Consider the following 22,386-nt stretch of genomic DNA (forward strand, 5'->3'; position numbering starts at 1 on the left):
TATGAATCTCTACCAAGTGAGGTACTGGAGCTCTCTGCAATGGATGTGAATGTAAGTCCTACCAATGATTTCACTTTTAGATAACTGTATAAACAATAGTGTCAGAAATGCATCAGTTGCAAAGTACTTGCCTAGATAAATGCCTTCATCACTTGTAAGGACAACACATACCACAATTTTTTAAAAATTCTAAAATTATCAATACCAGTATCATTTTCAAAATATAAAAAAAGACTTATTGCAACAACAGCCACCCCATAATCATTATTAGAAAAGCAATACTTAGTACACCTCTCCCTCGATAACTCACAAACAACGGGGTCCACATAGACCGTACTATAAGCGAGGCGCAAGTTAATGAAGGACCTCAAAAAATTGGAGAAAGTAAATTGCTTTGACATTGAGAAAACCTGGGGGCATTAGGGAACTGGGCTCTTTATTGACTGAATCAATGATAATTTTTAATAACACACTTTTTCTAATGAAGTTGTTCGTTATTCTGTTTAAATAACATTTTTTTCAAAATGTCCAACATATGAAAGATCGTTCCAACTGGTTTCAACAACCATCACGTGTACGCGAAAAAATCTATATTATGTCACTGCTTTTTGTTTTCTTGATGAGTCTGGTAATTATAGTGGTTAATAATTTTATCCTGCCAAATCGTAAGTCCACAGATTAGGGAAATAGACTAAATGTTGATACACCACCAAACAAGATTCCCTTTTTCAAAAACATGCGGGAGCCCTGAGTGGCCGAGTCGTCTAAAGCGCTCTCCATTACGGATCACTGCCATCTCATCTATGTCTGTGTGGGTTCGAGTCTAGGATTCGGCCAATGTGGGCATGTGAGAGAGCTTGCCAGTAGCTTCTTGGGGTCAGTGGTTCTTCCCGGGTTCTTCCTCCACCATTAATACTGGCTGCCATGCATAGCCTATCATGTGCTGAAAAATGGCGTTAAACCCAACAACAACTAAAAAACATGCAAATTTATTTTGTGAGACAATCGTCTATGTCGAAGCTCAATTTTTGTATTGTTCAATTAGTACAATATTGATGTCATGATTCAATTGGAAGTAATAATGAAACTTCTTATCACCCTTGAGGATCTCTCTAAGTACCAGTTAAAGAATTCTCTGAAACTCACTTGCCCACAATGGTCCATATCTGTGAAATCAAGCTCTTTATTTTACTAAGTATTCATTTTGCTTGGCTGCCTTGTTATCTTTGATCACAGTTAAGAAAGAGTCTGTTAATTTATGGTAGTTTAAGTTACATACACAATAACATTTATAAGTGTTCGATTGATCAAATGAAGTGAGTTCGCCTGACATACGACCGGGGCAGCTAGATTTTAAGTTTGTAGGATTTTTGTGCCTAACTTTTCTTTTATTCCACCTCCTTTATTTGATTCAAAAGACAAAATTAACTTGATAATACAAAATAGGCCAGCTTTTAATTCAGTGCAACAATACAACAAATACTTCCGGAGGTCAATTATCAAAAAACAGTCGGCTCTTAATTAGGTTCCCCGAGAAACACTCATGGACATAGCTGTTACAGTAGATTGAAGCATTTTATGTTTAATTACAAGAGGACACAGCATTTATGACAATTACACTTAAAAGGAACTAAAAGATAAAACTAGAACACAAATTTCAATTGACAAAAAATTATTAAATTTATATTTTCATTGATCAAAATTTCCTTAAATATCATTAAATGTGATGTACTAGGAATGTCGTTTGGAAAGAAAACGTAAAAAATTGTATGACCTATTTTCAAATTTCATATTTCATAGTGTTGATTAAAATTTCCAGGTCCTATCTTCCATTTTTGACGATAAAACGAGCGATGCATCAAAGTTTCGTTTACAAATTTTGATCGCGGTTTTCTTCAAGTTCAACAAAAAGTGATCAATTCTAAGGGTATTTTCTGGTTTAAAAAATGGGATCCATGCCTGACCCCGCGTTATAAGCGGTTTTGCGAGTTATCAAGGCAAGAGTTATTGAGGGAGTGGTGTATGTCTAAATCTTCCCTATGTTTCATTGGAGGAAACATACTGCTGTGGATCCAAGAAAGCATGCAAGTCATGACTATCACTAAACTCAGTCTTCCCAATCAATCAAATTTTTTAAGCCCTTGATTTAAGTGATTATCGGTGTCTCTTTACAGGTTTAATTACACAAAATTCTTCAATGAACAATCAAATTTTTTAAAATGCTGGACACTGACAAAATCAACAGTGATGAAAAAAAATAGCCTGCTTGATGGAAAAGAGAGAAACATAAGGTACATACCCATTACACAAGTATGGATAGTAGGCAGTATAACATTTTGAGACAATCACAGACAAAGACAGAAGAAAGATGATCAAAAGAATTAAAAAAATGCAATCCCTGTAATTCCATAGTGAACACAGCACAATGGCAAAAGGAAACATTCATTATTTCGCATTAAACTTAACATAATAATGGCAGCTGTTCCTAACTAAATGGAATTCAGTGATAAATGGTTTGGACTATGATACAAAGAAATCAATCATTGAAACCTAAACCTAAAAGTCAGATTATAATTGATACATCTAAAATTAAACAATCAAGACAGGTATGGACAGAAGGTTGGTTGGCTGGTTGAATTTTAATGGCAATTTAACATTACAGTAAAACCTGTCGTGAGAGACCACTGCTATGAGAGACTGCCTGTCTTGAGAGACCAGGTTCTCCATGTACAGATTTAGAGATTATATAGTGTTATAACCTGTTATGAGAGACCACCTGTCATGAGAGACCATTATGTTTTGGCAGAAGGGGTGGTCTTTCAAGACAGGTTCCACTGTATTAGCTATTATGCAGATGAAACTGGATTTAAGTGCCTTTCCTAATGCTAGAATGAGGCTGCTTACCCATGCTGACCTGGACTGGTATCAAATCCATGGCTCTTTAATTATGAGTGTGATAATTCATCAAACTAAAGTATAAATAATATAAAACCAATTTTCAGTATGTTTTTACACAAGATTTAATTACCTCTGTGGAATTCAACATGTTTATAAAATTTTCTAACCAGCTAAAAACCCACTGGGGCACAAGCAGCTAGACACACAGGTTGGTGATGCTGGGATATACATATGGCAGCAGCAATACCAATAATAGTGCTGGGGCAATCTTGAAAGTAAACTACAATCAGTTTAATTCAGCACGTACATGGGCATAAAAAATCATGTATGGACATGCACACAGACACCAAAATGGCAATTATGTTTAGCTTTTGCCAAAGTGGGCTCAAAAACCCATTCCTTGGACCTCCATCCCAACTAGTATTTTCTGTCAGCCATGTTAGGACTGAAAAACCAGGAAACCTCATGGTACATGGTACATCATACCAAAAGCACACATACAGGAACAGATATTGGTCATGCGAAATTGACAAAATTTTGCATTGGTGAGGTAATCCAATGCATGCACTAATATTCCATGATAAACGGTCTTCTGGCAGCCTTGGAAATCAATTACATTTAACAATGACAAAAAGATGACAAAATTAACAAGACATCCACCTTCCCAAATACCATATAAGATCATCGCTATGGTCAAGTCAAGCTATAAACAACACAGACCCTAAAATGCTATTGCATCACACACCAGCAGATCAAGGTGCATGTTTGTTCTGCTCATATCTCATAACAAACTGCAGAGACCCAGATCTTCCAGAATATTATGTGATGCCAGATCTGGGTTTATACAGTTTGCATTTGGGTGACTTGTACATGGGTATATTTGGTAGGTACCATAAATAAGCGAATATAACTCATGTCCATGTATAACATGCATTCATGTTATTATGCACAGTTTTTCCACTGTGTGTAAAAGAATATATTAGAATACCTAAAGATACATAAAACCCACTGGTTTTTGTAAAGAATAATGAACAACAAAAATCTGTGTTGACTTCTCTTCTTTATAAACATAGTATAAAAAACTAGGGTATGGGGGACCATCCTTTCAGTTTACCACTGAACCACAGCAGCGCAGTTTCAATCAAACGGGGTCAATTTTCACGCCCTGAGACATCTCAAGCAGCCCATGATGATGTCACATGCTCTTTTCTAAATGCAGGATCAAAGATACACATATCTGTTACATGTAATTGAAGATCAATAAATAGTCACCTACCTGTAAATGATTGCCAGAAAGCATGAAATACACAGGTTCCTATTTTACAATAAACATTAATAACACTGGCTACTACTATAACGAATGTATTCCAGAAATGTGAAATTATTCCTAAGTCGATTTGTGACAGTAGCTCTGAATTTGGCTAAAACAGCGAAACAGACCCATCTGTGGCAATTTGATATTTGAGCAAAAACAAAATTGCCACTATTCATGAATTAATAAGTTCTTAAAGAGCATTGCTGTCTTCTTGTTATAATATCATCTTTAAACTTGGATTTTTTTTTAGCTGAAATGTAAAACATAACTATATAATCAACATTAGAACCATTTACTAATTTGAACTTGGCGCATTGTTTGAAATAGGAAAGGAGTCTTTTACAATATTACTGTACAACAATGTGGTAATACATTTAAAAATCAAATTTTATAACATACAGACATATATACAATGCAGGGGACTTGCATGGTAGGGAAAAACTTGGATAACCCAAGTGTTATATTCGCAAATTTACAGTAACTGGTCAGATCATACTCCTCCATGAATTTTTTAAAAAACTTTTCTTTCAAAACTAAATAATGAACTGAATAAAATGGAAACATAAGCATTTTTGGGATTGTATACTCCTAAACAACTATCTGCCCTTGCATTCACTGCATAACATGGTCACATGGATCTGACCCTTGGTGGTTGGATTATGTACTCAATGTGAGAAAGAGCTATTTTTGTGAAATTTATCAAAACCATTGTCATTTTTTATTCTCTAAAGTGTTGAAATAATGGAGAAAAACATTATTATCTAAATAGGATAAAGATACATCAAAAATGGCTCTCCTATGAATTACTGAGCTCAATTCATCAATTGCCTTTCACAGCACACCTATAATTTAGTCATCTACTGTGGTAAAGCTGTGATGTAATTTAGGTCAACCATGAAAGCCCTAACAATGATCACAACTGTCCTTTGAACAAATCAAAAGCAATCACTTTATACAATGGAAACAAAGTCTATCCAAAAAACAGGTAAAATGCAAATTTTTTCCCCAACTTTTCAAAGCCACTCTTCAACAACTAATATGCAAAGTCATAAGAAAACTGACATTATAGATCAGAACTTTCCATGATATGATCTTAAAACTCCATCTGCCACATGCATCTCTATCAGGCAAATACACACAGTATATACTCCCTTATAAGAAGAGTCCAACTGCAAACTGCACAGACCCTGATGTGCTGTTGTATAATGGGTCTGTGTAATTTGTTTTGGAGTAATTAGTATAATAAACAAATGGACCCTGATCTGCTGGCATATTATGATATAGCAGATCAGGATATCTGTTTGCAGTTTGACTAAACGTATAAGTGTTTATATACAGTAATGCAAACACTATTATTGATGGTAGGTGTAAGAAGCACCTTTATGATAGGGTTGGTAGGTGTAAGAAGCACCTTTATGATAGGGACACCTTTTGTCAACTATTAGACATGAAAAATAATGTATTTTATAACCAAAGGGCTAGCTGTCAATGACAAAACTGAGAAAGGCATTATTTTGCAGTCAAAATTTCAATCACATTCATATATATATCTTAAATAAATATATAAATATCCATCAGAAAATGGCTGCTCTACCCCACCAATTGTAGCTATTATAATTAACATCAATAATAGTACATGTAACACAAGTGACAAAACATGTATATGAATAATGATTGTTTCAGGCACTTGAGCATGGCAATACAACACTAGCAACTGTCAAATTCTAAACAAACATATCAAACTTCCTTCAAATTATTTAAAAGTTTCAAATGTGTCAATGTTTCTAAACATGTGTTCTTACTTAACCAAAATCAATAGCAATTAAATAAACAATTATTGGCAAGCTAGTATGAGTAAATAAATAGAAAGAAATTCTAATCTTTAAATTCAACACTGTACAGTTTATGCTGGCCTGGATGTACCCCACCCCACCCACCCATGTTTATATAGCCCTCAGTTTGGGATGAGTGGATGTAACAATATTTTCAAGATAGCCAACACGGTGGCCATATTGAGGGTTAGTATTTTTTATTAAGGACCAACTAAAAACTGTTCTGCATGTCACAATAACTTTCCATTTCAATTTATTCAAGATGGTCACATAATGGATTTCAGCTCAATACTATCTTAATTCAGATCAACAAAACAGTATAAGAAACCTTTAAGTGAAAACCCCATGCTGATATGAACATTCATTCAGGGGAAGTTGTGATGATGTAATTTTACAGATGGCAAATGTGACAGCCATGTTAGAATCAGTTAGAGACCACATTTATTCAGGACTAACTAGACATTATAAGAAGTCTTTTGGTGAAAACACCGCATCAATACGATTTCCATTCTGAAGAAGTAGTGGTAAAAGTTTCTCAAGCTGTGTTAGATTGGACCGATTTTTATTTGGGACCAGCTAGACATCATAAGAAGTCTGTCAGTGATAACACCATATTGATATGACCATTTTTGTTGGAGAAGTAGCAATAACAAATTACACTGTAATGGCCATATTGGAGTAAGGTTGGCATGATTTTCATTCAGGACCAACAAGACATATTATATGAAGTCATTTAGTGAAAATCACGTTGGTATGACCATCGCATTCAGGAGGAGTAACAATAACGAGATGGCTACTATAATGGGCATATTGGACAATGGATCAGCACTACTTTCAATTAGAATCAACCTGACACTCAAAAGAAATCATTTACCAAAAACCCTGTGTTGATATGACCAGCCATTCAAGAGAAGTACCCATAACAAGACAATCAAGATGGTCGCAGTGGCAGCCATAATGGATGTCGAACAGCATAATTTTCATTTACAATAAATGGATGGATGACAGACAGATGAAGTATAACAGATCAGAGATCATTCCAAAAGCTCTTCTGGTCTATGACCAGTAGAGATAAAAAATTAGGCCCCATGCATGCTTATCTCCAAAAGCTTGAGCAATAAATCTCATCACTTTGGCCAATTATCATGAATTAGATCTTTGATTGCAGGCCTAGACATAAAAAGCTCACATTAAACTTGTCTGAAAACATACAGGAGGTGTAAACTAAATTTTGAAATGAAAACTGATTCCACTTTTTGGATCACCTTAGTGAACATGAAGGTATGTGACATATAAAAGTGTAAGGATCATGTCAATCTATGAAATGCTTTCATGTGACACCTTAGAGCTATTATTCTTTGAGAAGAACCAATTTTACACAGTACTGCAAAACAATACAAAAAAAAGAAAATATTAATCATAAATCATTTTTTCAACAATAAATTGATAAAATTTCAAACAGGTTCCCCTTGATAAGTTGTCCATTAACAATAAAAGATTAATCAAATGTGACATGCATATCTGACACAGATGGCTCAAGCTTTGCATGTCATGTATTGCATATATATTGTTGCACTCTGTGAAGTGTTGCATTTTGAATTACAGAAAATTTTAAAGTTGAATGCATTGAGCATTAAAATGTTATTGCATTTAAGCCAGAAAAGTCTTTGTGAAGGGTCACTTCGACCTTTCTTAGTTCATCTCCCCCCATGTCAGTGTAAACTTCAAAGGGACAATACTCTGGCCCAGTGAAATTGACCGGGTATCTTAACACAGTCCTTAGAAAGTAAACATTTGAGCTACCAACCCTAACCGCTTGGTAAGAACCTATGTCCACTTATCATTTATTCAAAGGGAAATTGTTATGCACTGTCGTTTTGGGAAAAATTAGGGACCGGTGCCTACGATTGGGCAGAATAATTTAGGGCGTACATGTTAGAACTATCAGACTTTAAAGTGACAACCCTAGTCAAAATTCTTTAGTCTGGAAATTTCCTAGAAGATTAAAATTAGTCTCGACTCCAGGGAGGCATAAAGAGATTAGTGCTTTCCTCATGAAACAAGGAAGGGACCAGGTGGTCATTGTGTAAAAAGAAAGACATGTTTACTGCTAGGACGCACAAGTCCTGAAAGAAAACAGCAATAAGGTATGCAATTTTAGTTTCGCATAATATTCTATTATTTGATTGTTTGTTTTATGCAAATGTGTTTGCTATGACTAGGTTTCCATATTATGTATCGCTTATTCAATTCATGGAAATGTGTTGATGCTAGAGTTGTTATGCAATTTATTTTATTCAATTTCATGGAAAGTGTTGATGTGAGAGTTATTATGCAATTTATTTTATTCAATTTCATGGAAAGTGTTGATGCGAGAGTTATTATGCAATTTATTGTATTCAATTTCGTGGAAAGTGTTGATGCGAGAGTTATTTTGCAATTTATTTTATTCAATTTCATGGAAAGCGTTGGTGCTAGAATTGTTATGCAATTTACCCTTTTAATTATACATTTAGTTCATTGGTAGAATTTACTGCATGTGATCCAAATATTCATATGTGTAGGATTTCATATGGTTATATGAAATAACTTCCTTTGTTTATGACAATACAGATATCATGAGTTAACGATACTTACCTAATTATATCTGAGCTTGTAATGCTTGGATAATCTTGTAGGTTAATGATTGCCGTGATTTACATTTGTGAATTTCATGCAATAGTAATCGAACATATAGTAGCATATGTAAAATAATATGGTAATATGTGGTAGACATTCACGTGGTAATTTGAGAAGTATAGCTGGAAAGCATGGTCCATGTCCTACCATACTAAGTCAGAATTTATGCGGTGTATGGATAGCAACATGCTCTGAATAACGTAGGTGAATTGCATGTACCTCTAGAGAATGGGGTACACAGAATTATTGGGTAATTATGTCCTTTAAGGAACAGCTTTCTGATAGAAAGATGAGACAGTCTGAAGTCAAAAGTACAGGGAAAGAAAGAAGGACGAGGTCAGAAAAAAAGGACCAGGAAGTCCATAAAGGGACAAAGCACTGAGCTTAGGAAGGATGAACTAGGAGACATTGCTAAATGGTCATACAGGAAGGTGATGTAAATCGGTCGTGGACATTGCGCTCTTTTCTCGTTAATATACTGATATAATCTAACTTGAATTGGAATTGGCGTTATTAATTTGTTGTGATTAAATTTGTTATTTTCTTGTCAAAGGGGGCTCATATTGTTTTATTTCTTCCCAGTATTCTCACTTAGTTCTCTGTTGAAATTCCATTCTTTTTTCACTCCCACCAGGCTATAATATCAAGGGAGGTCATCCTCTAGATGACGCCAGCCAAATCCAATTAACCACCCCTCTTACTAACAGGATGATGTTATACACTCTCTTAATAAATATTTCTTCAATTGTGACTAGAATGTTTTTACAGGCAAGGCACATACATGTGAAATGTTTACATATCCAGAGAATCCCGAATCCCAACAACCTTCTAATGAAATAAGTGACAAAGTCATGGTGGCTCACTGGTTAACGTGCACAACTCACTGCCAAAATGATGCAGGTTTTGAATCTTGAACTGACCAGGACAATTCAGCTGCTATGGTGTGTCTCTGAGCATGATACTTTACTCAAATTGCTTCCACATGATATAATCTTTTAAGTGTTGATGTGCCATTAATCATAAATCCATCAATCAAACAATCAGCCTCCTAACATTTAACACAGTTCAAAAATTCTCTGACTAGGTGTAATTATTTACATCAGGGTCCTTCACCCATGGGTTGCTGAGATTAACCTTAATAACTTGAAATTTCCTACCTATCTGGGTTTTTTTTTCCTCACCATTTGATGGATGGCAAGGCTATCACCACAAACCTAATCAGGGTCTCTGCCCAAAAATGTTAAAAAGTGCTGATTTGCAAATGGATAACAAAATAAGTATTGTGAGCCATCTTAATAAGCAAACACACTACCATATGTACTCATTTAGAAGTTGAGTCAAACTACATAAAACAAAGATCCTGATTTGTCATAGCAAAATGTGTCTGCATATCAGGGTCTATGTTGTTTGTTCTAATGATTACTCCTAGCAAACTGTGGTGACCCAGATCTGTCAGCGCATTATACGACTGCAGATCTGGCTCTGCAATATGCAGTTGGACTCATAAATGAGTAGTGATGGTTAATTACAAACTTTTGGCAAGTATTTACTAAGTATACTTTTAATTCTAAACCCATCTGCCACCCATTTTACAAATTATGTTGTACAGATGCCCTTGTGTTATCAAGATAAATATACTGTAATTATGTACAAACACAAATGGGTGTAATGGAGTAAACAAAACTGGTTCTCAAAAAGCAACAAAACAGAATGCAAACCTGCATGGTCATAAACAAATTAAACCTACCCATAACCCAAACTTCCTCTTCTCTTTCCCACCCTGAATAAGACTTTTGGGACCCCATTGCAACTACCCAAACAATTAGATATGTACTCAGAATGAGTGGAAGAAACTCAGACTGAATTAAAACCAACGGAATCAAGACCATGGACATGTTACAAGAGGAGCATCCTAACTGCAGAGCTTTAAAGTGAGGGATCCCTGCAATGACATTTCAACAGAATGTGACAGCATATCAAACTAGTTTATTTTTTAATAAATGCCTTCATTTTTAAGCATACAAAAATCAGCTACATGTTCTTCCATGGCCTACCACAGCAAATAGCTACATGTTCTTCCATGGCTTACCACAGAATACAGCTACATGTTCTTCCATGACTTACCATAGCATATAGCTACATATTCTTCCATAATTTACCATAGCATATAGCTACATATTCTTCCATGACTTATCATAGCATATAGCTACATATTCTTCCATGACTTATCATAACAAACAGTTACATATTCTTCCATGGCTTACCACAGAATACAGCTACATGTTCTTCCATGGCTTATCATAGCAAAAAGCTACATGTTCTTCCATGGCTTACCACAGCAAATAGCTACATGTTCTTCCATGGCTTACCATAGCAAATAGTTACATGTTCTTACATGGCTTACAATAGCAAATAGTTACATATTCTTCCATGACTTACCATAGCATATAGCTACATATTCTTCCATGACTTATCATAACAAATAGTTACATATTCTTCCATGGCTTACCACAGAATACAGCTACATGTTCTTCCATGGCTTACCATAGCAAATAGTTACATGTTCTTGCATGGCTTACCATAGCAAATAGTTACATATTCTTCCATGACTTACCATAGCATATAGCTACATATTCTTCCATGACTTATCATAACAAATAGTTACATATTCTTCCATGGCTTACCACAAAATACAGCTACATGTTCTTCCATGGCTTATCATAGCAAAAAGCTACATGTTCTTCCATGGCTTACCACAGCAAATAGTTACATATTCTTCCATGACTTACCATAGCATATAGCTACATATTCTTCCATGACTTATCATAGCAAATAGTTACATGTTCTTGCATGGCTTACCATAGCAAATAGTTACATATTCTTCCATGACTTACCACAGCATATAGCTACATATTCTTCCATGACTTACCATAGCATATAGCTACATGTTCTTCCGTGGCTTATCATAGCAAAAAGCTACATGTTCTTCCAAGGCTTACCATAGCAAATAGCTACATGTTCTTCCATGGCTTACCATAGCAAATAGCTACATGTTCTTCCATGGCTTACCATAGCAAATAGCTACATGTTCTTCCATGGCTTACCACAGCAAATAGCTACATGTTCTTCCATGGCTTACCACAGAATACAGTTACATGTTCTTCCATGGCTTATCATAGCAAATAGCTACATGTTCTTCCATGGCTTACCATAGCAAATAGTTACATGTTCTTCCATGGCTTACCACAGCAAATAGCTACATGTTCTTCCATGGCTTACCACAGAATACAGCTACATGTTCTTCCATGGCTTATCATAGCAAATAGCTACATATTCTTCCATGACTTATCATAACAAATAGTTATATGTTCTTCCATGGCTTACCACAGCAAACAGCTACATGTTCTTCCATGGCTTACCATAGCATATAGCTACATATTCTTCCATGACTTACCATAGCAAATAGTTACATATTCTTCCATGGCTTACCACAGAATACAGCTACATGCTCTTCCATGGCTTATCATAGCAAATAGCTACATGTTAAGCTATGACTTACCATAGCAAACAGCTACATATTCTTCCATGGCTTATCATGGCAAATAGCTACATGTTCTTCCATGGCGAACAGCTACATGTTCTTCCATGGTTTACCATAGCAAAAAGCTACATGTTAAGCTATGACTTACCATAGCAAACAGCTACATATTCTTCCATGGCTTACCATAGCAAACAGCTACATGTCCTTCCATGACTTACCATAGCAAATAGTTACATATTCTTCCATGGCTTACCACAGATTATAGCTACATGTTCTTCCATGAGTTAAAATAGCATATAGCTACATGCTCTTTCATAGCTTATCGTAACATATACAGTAGTATATGTGCTTCCATTGCTTACCATAACTACATGTTTTTCCATGGTTTACTACAGCAAATAGCTACATGTTCTTCTATGGCTTATCATTAGAAATTACCATGCTTTTTGTTTTAGTTCCCACTGACCCCTCCAACTGGTCAGTAGTGTATGTATGTGTGTGATTTGGTTTTTTAATGCAGTTTTAACAATTTTTCAGTCATATCGCTATGATGTCTGCAGTGTAGCAGTTTACAGTGATGTCTAGCACTGGGGCATCAAGCCGCAGACATGTAGCATCATGTCCCATCCAGTAACATTATCCTTTCACCAGGCCAACCAGTCCTTACACTAATCTCTTAATGCTGAGCACCTAGTGAGGCAGCTGTTAGTACCATTTTTATAAGTCTTTTGTATAACTCAGCTGGGGTTCGAACCCACATCCTCCAGCATCTGATCTGGTCTGTAGTCCAGGAATCATGACCCAACAAGCATTTGCATATATTACCCATCATCCTGTGACTGCACATATAGTTTTTTCATAATGTTCAAAAATGCTACCAACATTTTAAAAAATATATAAATTTGACCCCCAATTTTTCAGGTTAGCATGATAAACAATAATCACCAATTAGATCTTAATGTAGCCTATTCACAGTGTGACACATGATAATTATATACTTCCAAATTTTTGATCCAATCAGACACAACAAAACTTTGCAAAAATGTGGCTATCAAATAGTTAGAAAAGCACTTAAATGTTTCATGGGAAACAAGCGTGGAGTATCTCTTTTAAGTTGATATATGTGATCAGTGACTGAATGTACAAATGAGATACACATATTAGTCCGGAACTAACAAGGGGACATATCTAAAACCATCTATGTTAGTAACCTTGTGTTAATTTGTAGTAGGAGAATGGGTGTTGTCAATAATTTTCCTGTTTCACTGAAAGAAACAATTGCCTGCAGTTGGTTTGCATCTGCAGGAAGTACAGTGTGAGGTTTCAGTTCTTAGTATCTTCACTCCCACACCCAGACCCATTCTAGATAAGATTTTTAATGCATTCAAAGTTATTTAATGACACAATTAAGAGATTGGAGCAATACAAAACAAAGGACATGGTGACCAAGACTTGTCATGCATCTGATCAAATGGATCAGCTTGAAAAGGTCAAAATGGTTGAATCTGAATCACCGACAACTTGTACGGTCTATTTGAAGGTACATTCAAACCTGTCCTAATGGTCACCTGGTCAACATGGCCATTCTAATTTAAACCACCACCCCCAATGTCCTATATAAATATCATGTAATCATGTAATCCGCGGTCACCTATCTTTCCATCAGTGGCCATGTATTTCGAAATCAAGCAGTAGTTTTGCCCCGTTTTCCACAGTAACTGGAGTGTATCAGCAACGACCGCTACAAGTGTGCAAATTATTCTTTTGAGCAAGGCATGGTTGACAATAAGTTATTTTATGTGACATGATGTTTAAATGTTTCATATTTTGATATTCATTTAAACTCAATGGTGTTGACAGCTCAGCTTCAAAAGCAAGTTGTTTTTATTTTTAATATTTTGAATCAAAGCCATCTCCATTGGAGAAAAAAATATGTACAATCTCATAGAAGAGGTACACTCCACTAGTGACATCCCCATACGATTTAGGTGCTACTAACACTAGACCCAATAAGCTTCTTTTCATTCCCTAATCATCAAAGTTTGCACACAAAAAAGCTGGCTGTCTTTTGATCTCATAGAGTTGGGGCAACAGTTTAATCCATCGTTTAAAGTGTGAACACCTCTTTTCATGCCTAATTATACCAACTGCCCAAACAAAAAGTCAGCTGTGTATTTCAGTTACAGGTAGGCTGTCAATCAGTAACTGAAATGGGGAAGGCAATATGCGCAAAACAAAGATCAGTGACTTTTTTTAAGGCTTAATGGACATGATGAATCAAAGTGACAATACTGCATCCTTGAGTGAAACTTACTGTCAATTTTTTTTAAGTTTGTGCTAAATTAAATACATTATCTTGGTAGCATACAGCTATTGCTAATAATAATACCTGTGAAATAATAATAATGATAATACTATTAATAAAAATGCTGATGCTATTCAGTTCAAACCAAGTTTGATAACTGAACCTGCCTTCAGAGGTCACTAAATCAAAATATCAAGCCTGGAACATATGCACAGGCATCTGTGAACAAATAAACATATATAAAATATCATCTTGCATTGAAAACTTCAACTGTAAAAATGATGCAAAAGTACAGAAAAGTAGGTGACATTTGTATTACTAAAAACGTTCAACTGTCTGAAGATTACAGCCATTGGAGACATTGATTATGAAAAAAGGAAACAGTAGAAGCCTGCCTTATGTCACTGGGACTGTTGTTCCATACCAGTGGACCAGTATATTGATAAATAAATTTCAAGTATCAGTCTGTCTACAATATGCATACAATAATTATGATCCTACCTTAACAATCCTTCTAATGATAACAAGACCTTTAAGCTGATATTTGTATCGATAATGTATTATACTGTGGCTTCTGTACTGCAAAAAGTACATGTAACTGATACACAGCACAAGTTACATGCATCATTTTACAGTTTATCCATATTCTAAACCAACAGGAGAAAGTGATTATTATCATCACAACATAGGTGTTATTACCATTGTTTATTCCTTTTTAATCTTGTACCATATTGGCTACAAATTTCTGAATACTGAATAAAAGATATGGAAATAGTGGATCTTCCATTCCACACACCATCTAAATATGATCCATATTACAGACCTGACTATCAACAATAAACTGCACATGAATTGATGTTTCCATAAAATAAAGTTTTCGCCATTTTATTATTGATTCTTTAAAATTAAATAAGTTCATAAATTGATCACATTCATCATGGTGGCTCAGTGATTAGCATGCCGGACTCACAACCAAACCAGTGCAGGTTCAAATCCTACCATTGGGTCAGTTTGGGTCGGCTACCAAGGGATCTTCTTGCGCAAGGCACTATTCCCACTGCCTCAACAGTACATAACCTATTTGTGTTGCTGTGCCATAAAACACCAAACCAAACCCTGCTTAATCACCCCAGTGTCAGAGAATGATATGTCTAGTTAAGACAGATCGCACTTTGTCCAGTTTATAAAAATAATACTAGCATAATATCTCAGTTAAGCTCTAGTGAAGCTGTTATATAGCACACACTAGATATATCATCAGGTGTTCTTGTCATCTTTCTGTAATGAACAGAAGGCAGAATTTTGCAGAATCAGAGCATGTTGGCCGGACGTCATACTAGGAGTTACATAATTTTGGATCTCTAAATTGGCTTCAAAGGTATTTAATCCTTGTGCAAGCGGGGCTTCTGCCGAAGGGCATATTCGGGCCGGATACCCTGTAGCACGCCAAAATGGTGTGAAGAAACATGGCCCCTGGCAGAAAGAATATCAAACGGTAGGCGTGTCGACTAATATGGGATGAGAGAAGCTAGATCTTCTGCTGGGAGGGGCTAATACTTTAGGTGGGAAAATGCTTCATTCTTAGTCATACATGTGCACAGACCTGTCAGTGAGCTGCTAATTCTCGGGGGAGAGAGACGTATTGTCTAGTAAAGCAGGAAGCTTATGTTGAGACAGAAATTTTTAGCTAAAAGCCACTCCGAGACTTAACTCATAAAAAGAAGGGAACTGAACTGGGTAAACAAGCTTCTCAAAGGTAAGACGGTATCTTGGCCGAACATATCAGAAGACTGAATCCTCATGTATTGTTGCATTTATTTGAATATTTAATCGCATCATATTGTTGAATTTATTAAATAACTGAATTATGACACATACTTAACATCTATCAGAATGTAGATTGAGCACTATGCGAAATTAGAGTTGGATTTATGTGCATATGTATTTATATGTATAATTCTGTAATTCTTAGGACACATGCAATAGGAATGATTACATAATAACGATGGGTAGATACAGTGTGATTGTGTTACAATAAGTCTTTGAGTAATGCTATTCATGCGTAGAGCACAAGGCATGAATCCAATAAATGGAAATTTATATGTACATAGGGCCTGGTACAATTGTTCGCCCATTAGTCTGATGGAAGGTCCGTGAAAGAGTGGATAATTTCGAGGAGTAGAGTAGGGAGACAAAGGTGTACGTCCCTTATATTTCTTCAGGAAGCTCCCAGGGTGCCGTGAGAGTCGGTGCTGAGATATTCCAGAGTGTACGAAATGACGACACAGAGAAAATAAGAAGGAAACCATGGAGACTTCCAGTGTGTACACAAGAGGCACAGTGTAGAGAAGGAGGAAGAGGAAGGAAGGAGAAAAGAGAAATTAGATGAGTATTTGGGAAAACTCACTGAACTGAGACTCTCACAATAAGACAGTAATTTCTATATGACGAAGTAAAGAGTAAAGGGCATTTGGTCAACCCGGCCATTATTGTATTATGATATACTGAGCTGAAGATTTTATGTCCATGAAATTCTTGCATTCGTATGTTTGATAAAATTGTTATTTATTCAACCGTGAGTTGTTATATGTATTTAGAGAGTCAGAACTGCTGACTGGGGGCTCGTGAGTCATTAAATTTTAATGCACACCTTCTGCAGTATTATTATAATACCATAGTGGATCAGCATTATTTATAATACAGCAGCGGGGTTGTGACACTTTCTATGGGTCTATTTTTTTATTATCCATGTGATATCTCTTTCAAATTCCTTACGTGGATGGGTAGCTCTTGTCATCAGTTAGAAACATTTCTCATTTCTGCAGATTTACAGCATGTTTTCCAACTTGATAACTGCTTCTAAACCACTTTTGAAGCAAATTCTGGTTTCTTTTTATTTGCCTACCAATGTATTATACTAATAATGCTTTATTAAAACAAGTGTAGAACAAATATCTTTCTTGACCTACGTATAAATCTGTGATCTCACAGACCTCGTAAAAGTAATCAAATGACACTAATTTGTATTTTTAAATTTGACTTCTGTAACTTTTGTCTGTGAACAAGCCAGTACATCAGACTTGGATGCATCTTAATTTGACGGCATACATGCAGGATTTAAATCACTTTTATAAATAATTGCCAGTGCAGTATCTAATTCTTTTATTACAGATTTGTCAAAAGAGTACATCACCATCCACATAAGGCATTACAAAGGTTTTGTGGTGCCATAGCCCTCAAGTAGGCTGCATGGAAACAAACATCTACTTGCTGCTTAGTAAATTTGTAACCCTGGTATAATTGATTGGAAGCAATGCATTCACAACCCAAGCGCTGAAAAGTTGAATCGGGGGGGGGGGGGGGGGGGGGGGCAGACAGAAGAAATAAAAATTTCATTTTGTATTTTGAACAATTCATTTAATGTAACCGATAAGTGATTTGTGACAACCCAAGTTGAGTCAAGTGACTGGGGAAGAAATAAAATTCAATTTTGTGTTTTGGCCCATTCATGAAATGTAAAGTAAGTGATAAATGTGATTTGTCACCATCAAACAATCGATCATCTTTAGCTACAGATCTTTGCTAGCTACAACAACCAAGTCTGGGAGTAGACCATTCAGATTCATGGTTAAAAAATAATTATTCCCAACAAACAGTCAAGTCATTTTTAAAAAACTATAGGAAGGAAAGAGTGAAATAATCCCAGCATGAATGAAAATAGATGCTGACAAGTATTGCTTTGTATTAATGCAGAGCAAAAAACAGACTGGCAAGCTTTACTCTAACAGCAAACTCATAATAGATGTTGGGTCTTGTTTACACTTTTAAAAAAAGGCTGCCTGTCTTGTTAGGTAACTAAAAGAATAAACAAATATCAATTATATTTTTGAATATTCTGAAAAAGGCATGCAATGTTTTGCTTATTCCTTATAGCCCTACACTTTGCATTTCATTTCTCTTACAATTTTTACAAATTTTTCTGCTATTAAGAAAGATGACAACATGTACATTTTTGTTGATATTGTAATGGAAGCAAAAGTATGATATATCCAGATTATTTGGAATAGTTATCATTTATTTATTAGGCATGGCACAATATTAGGGATGGTGAAAATAATGATTAATTTTTAGCCGAAAACCATTTTAGCTCAGGTCAGTTCCACAGAGATATTCCAGTCCACTATGACAACTGGTATAGTTCAGTCCTTGGTACTTTAATATAGACAGTATATAAAAAGTTCATATAGAAATTCATGAATATTGCTAAAGAACCTTGGTGACATACTATAAAAAATGAATATGATGTGATTGCAGTTATGGATTATACTACTGTAATAAATATAATGTGATGTGCACAACTGACCATATCTACAAATTCAACACATATACAGTTGCCCAAACTGCAGTTATCATGCTCAAAAAATCAATCAGCCCAATGCCCGGGGTTTCTCTAATTTCAGATCAGGCCACCCCTGTACAATAAATAAGGTGCCTATCGGGCTTGTAACAGACAAATCAAATCTGCCTCAGAAAACAGAGGATGGGGCACAAGAATGTCCATCCTGGATGATGTGAAGCCTACATCCTTCTAATTTGTTCCACCTCATGACGATGTAATAGTGCCATATGAGACACAGCATGGCCTCTGCTATGAGGACAGGGTCCAAAATCCCAAGGGACATACAAGACCAAGGACCCTGAGGTGGAGGCCCCCACATTCCATAGGGATTTATTGGGATAATTGGAAAGGGAGAAATATCAATCTGACCCCCCTGCCTAGTATAAGCCTGCCAGTTATTCTCCCAGTGTTCCTCATAATGAGGTTGTAGACGGTTGAGAGGGAGGAACTCAGTCCAAACCCAATCCCCACACCATGCAGTCACAGTGTGATGATCATAGAACACAGGATCTTTAACATGTTTTGGTGGTTGCTTTTTAAAAAAAATTAAAAAAGATCGATAACAAATTTGATATCCTTATCAAAGCTATCTTTTCCTAAGAGCAAGCTATAAATAAACCTCAATGATCTCAGTATGCTTGTTTTAGAATTTGCCCTTAAGACTTCAGCTGCTAAACAATTACCCTTATCATCTGCAGCCATAAATTCACTGTGATCATTAATATTAATAATTAAGAATAGAATATGATGTTAATATATCTTTTAAAATAATGTGTGTGTGTGTGACTTGGAATTTATTGTTGTTGAAGGGTTTAACGCCATTTTTCAGCACACGATAGGCCATAAATGGCGGCCAGTATTAATGGTGGTGGAAGAACCCGGAAAGAACCACCGACCAACCAGAAGCTACTAACAAGCTTTCTCACATACCCACATTAGCCGAATCCAAGACTCGAACCCACGTAGACAGAGGTGAGATGGCAGTGATCCGTAACGGAAAGCGCTTTAGACCACTTGGCCACTTGGGGCCCCCGACTTAGAATTTGAACGTAGCTTTAAAAAAAAATCAGTCATATTGCTACAATGTCTGCAGTGTGGCAGTTTATGGTGATGTCTAGCACTGGGGCATCATGCCGCAGACATGTATCTAGTCCTACACCATAAGACACATCACCCAATATTTTTGCTCTGGGGGGTGATAGGTCTTACACCCTAACTAACATCACTGTATAGCGTGTTTTGATGACAACTAACAGTGTAATGAAAGTCAAATTTTCAGCAATATCGCACACAACTGCCAACCAATAATGACGCTTTTGTACAAAGTAAAGTTATGTTTTTGCCAGACTAAACTTACCCTGATGTCTTTTCTCTAATAAATTCAAATTCTCATAAAAGAAATTGACCTGTTTTCTAATTTTGTTGGCCTACATTTCAGTTGGCTGGAAAGCGATGAAAGCCAGGAATGCCAAAATCGGGTTAAGTTAAAATATTATTCATTAACAAAATGAATAAAAATATATTATGCATACTGGAACTGTAAGCAACATTTTATTTCGTTTAAGAAACATATCCCCCACAGGAACCTACTAAAATATATTCGGCATACCTCGACTACTGTGGCATTGCAACAAATTCAAATGTATGTCAGTGGAACATGAAAACATTTTCATTCTGGCAGGATAAAGACTGCACAGTAAGTATATTAATTACACATAAATTAGTGGAAGAGTGTCGATATAGGCGGCCAAGTGTGTGAGATATTCAGGAAACTTTGACTACTAATTCCAATGTTGCCATTATTTAGACAGTAAGACATAGCACTAAAACTAAAACAACACGTGCTATGTCTTACATTGTAGGACTAACATGTAGCATGTCACACCCAGCCACATTATCCTGACACCAGGGAAACCAGTCCTAACAATAACCTCTTAATGCTGAGCGCCAAGCGAGGCAGCTGTTAGTACCATTCTTTTTAAGTTTTTGGTATGACTCGGCCGGGGATCGAACCCACGACTTCCCGCATCCGTCTTATCAAATAATTGTTTGAAAATCCAGTGCGACTTTACAAGCTGCACGACCACCATTATTGTGGTTATTCATATTTTGACCTTCGAACGTGACTTTCTGTTCCATGTGTATTTTTTACTTTTTGTCCTGTGACTTCGTCCTTTTACCAGTCGTCGTGACCTTGTCTGACGAAATACACAACGTTCTCGTCTTTGACATGAATAGGCAGGGTTGTGAAAAGGCTTGCAACAATATGCCAAGTCTTGAATTCTATTATAAAACAATATAATTTCCTACTGCTCATAATTCTCTCTAGATACCAATCACATGAACAAATCAGTTTTCAATACAAATGTTTACAAACGTGCATTTAATCCACTCAGTAACAATACATTCCAGCTCATGAAGAGTGTGGTAAATATTATATTTATCAATCTTTCAAAAACTTTATCATAACTAAGCAGACTTACAGTAGTTAACTCGGACATTGTCAGCTCTTCACAATACTATTAAGTTCAGCGTGGCACCTCAAAAAGCACATCCAGGCTTTGGTTCCAAAATGCCCAAGGTAAAGTTGCAATACAAAACCAAGGAAGAAAATAGAAGACCTCGAATAATATCCCCGGTCAAGGATTTTTTTGTCTGGTACTATATCCACTTTTATACTTATAAGCAGGATCCGGCAGCCTTGGATGTTACATTATCAGTTTCTTTAAAAATCAGGCCTTGCCAGAACTATACTCTACCAGCACTCACAGAACCAATCTGAACGCGGGGAAAGCTACCACTTGTCCCGATTGCCAGAACCATATGACATAATCAAGCCAAACTCAGCGAGTCATCTTCATCAGTGGCAGTAACAGAAAACGCCGTCATTTCAGTAGAAGAAATATAAGAGTTCACCGAGGCTCGTACCGTTGCTTAAAATTTACCCGTCATACATGTACTATATCATAAATACAATTAATTTTTTTATATTACATGTATGACAGGTAAATTGTAATAATAATAATAATAATAGAGAACTTTGTATAGCGTCTACTCTTTAGAAGCTCTAAGCGCTTTACAACATTAGACAACACCTATAAGATAAAAAAAAACACATATAATGATATGATTACAAACACAAACACCATGAAATTAGAAAATAGAGAAGAAAAAAACATGCTGAGAATATTTAAGGTAGGAAATATTACTAGGTCTTTAAGTTTGTTCTTGCAGTCGAAATAAGTGAGTTTTGAGAGCACTCTTGCATGTGATCACTGTGTCTTTGTGTCTAAGTTCAGTGGGCAATTCATTCCACGTTGCTGGCCCCTGGTATGCAAAAGAACGCTGTTCATATGACTTTGTTTTCATAGTGGGAATAATGAGTATACGATTGTCAAAAGAGGAGCGTAAGTATAT

General features: G+C 36.0%; 1 protein-coding gene across 1 annotated transcript in view; it reads right to left on the reverse strand.

Moving 5' to 3' along the window:
• Positions 1-21,609, reverse strand: part of LOC149805342 (UTP--glucose-1-phosphate uridylyltransferase-like) — a 94,590-nt gene extending 72,981 nt beyond the window's left edge. The window contains exon 1 of the mRNA XM_089949364.1: positions 21,453-21,609. Coding sequence (XP_089805490.1) covers positions 21,453-21,470 — 18 coding nt within the window. The 5' untranslated portion in view covers positions 21,471-21,609. The remainder of the gene's footprint in view (positions 1-21,452) is intronic.
• Between the last annotated feature and the right edge of the window lie 777 nt (positions 21,610-22,386).

This window comes from Sinohyriopsis cumingii, chromosome 2 (assembly GCF_028554795.1).
Source record: "Sinohyriopsis cumingii isolate HCF-2022 chromosome 2, ASM2855479v2, whole genome shotgun sequence".
Lineage (NCBI taxonomy): Eukaryota > Metazoa > Mollusca > Bivalvia > Unionida > Unionidae > Sinohyriopsis > Sinohyriopsis cumingii.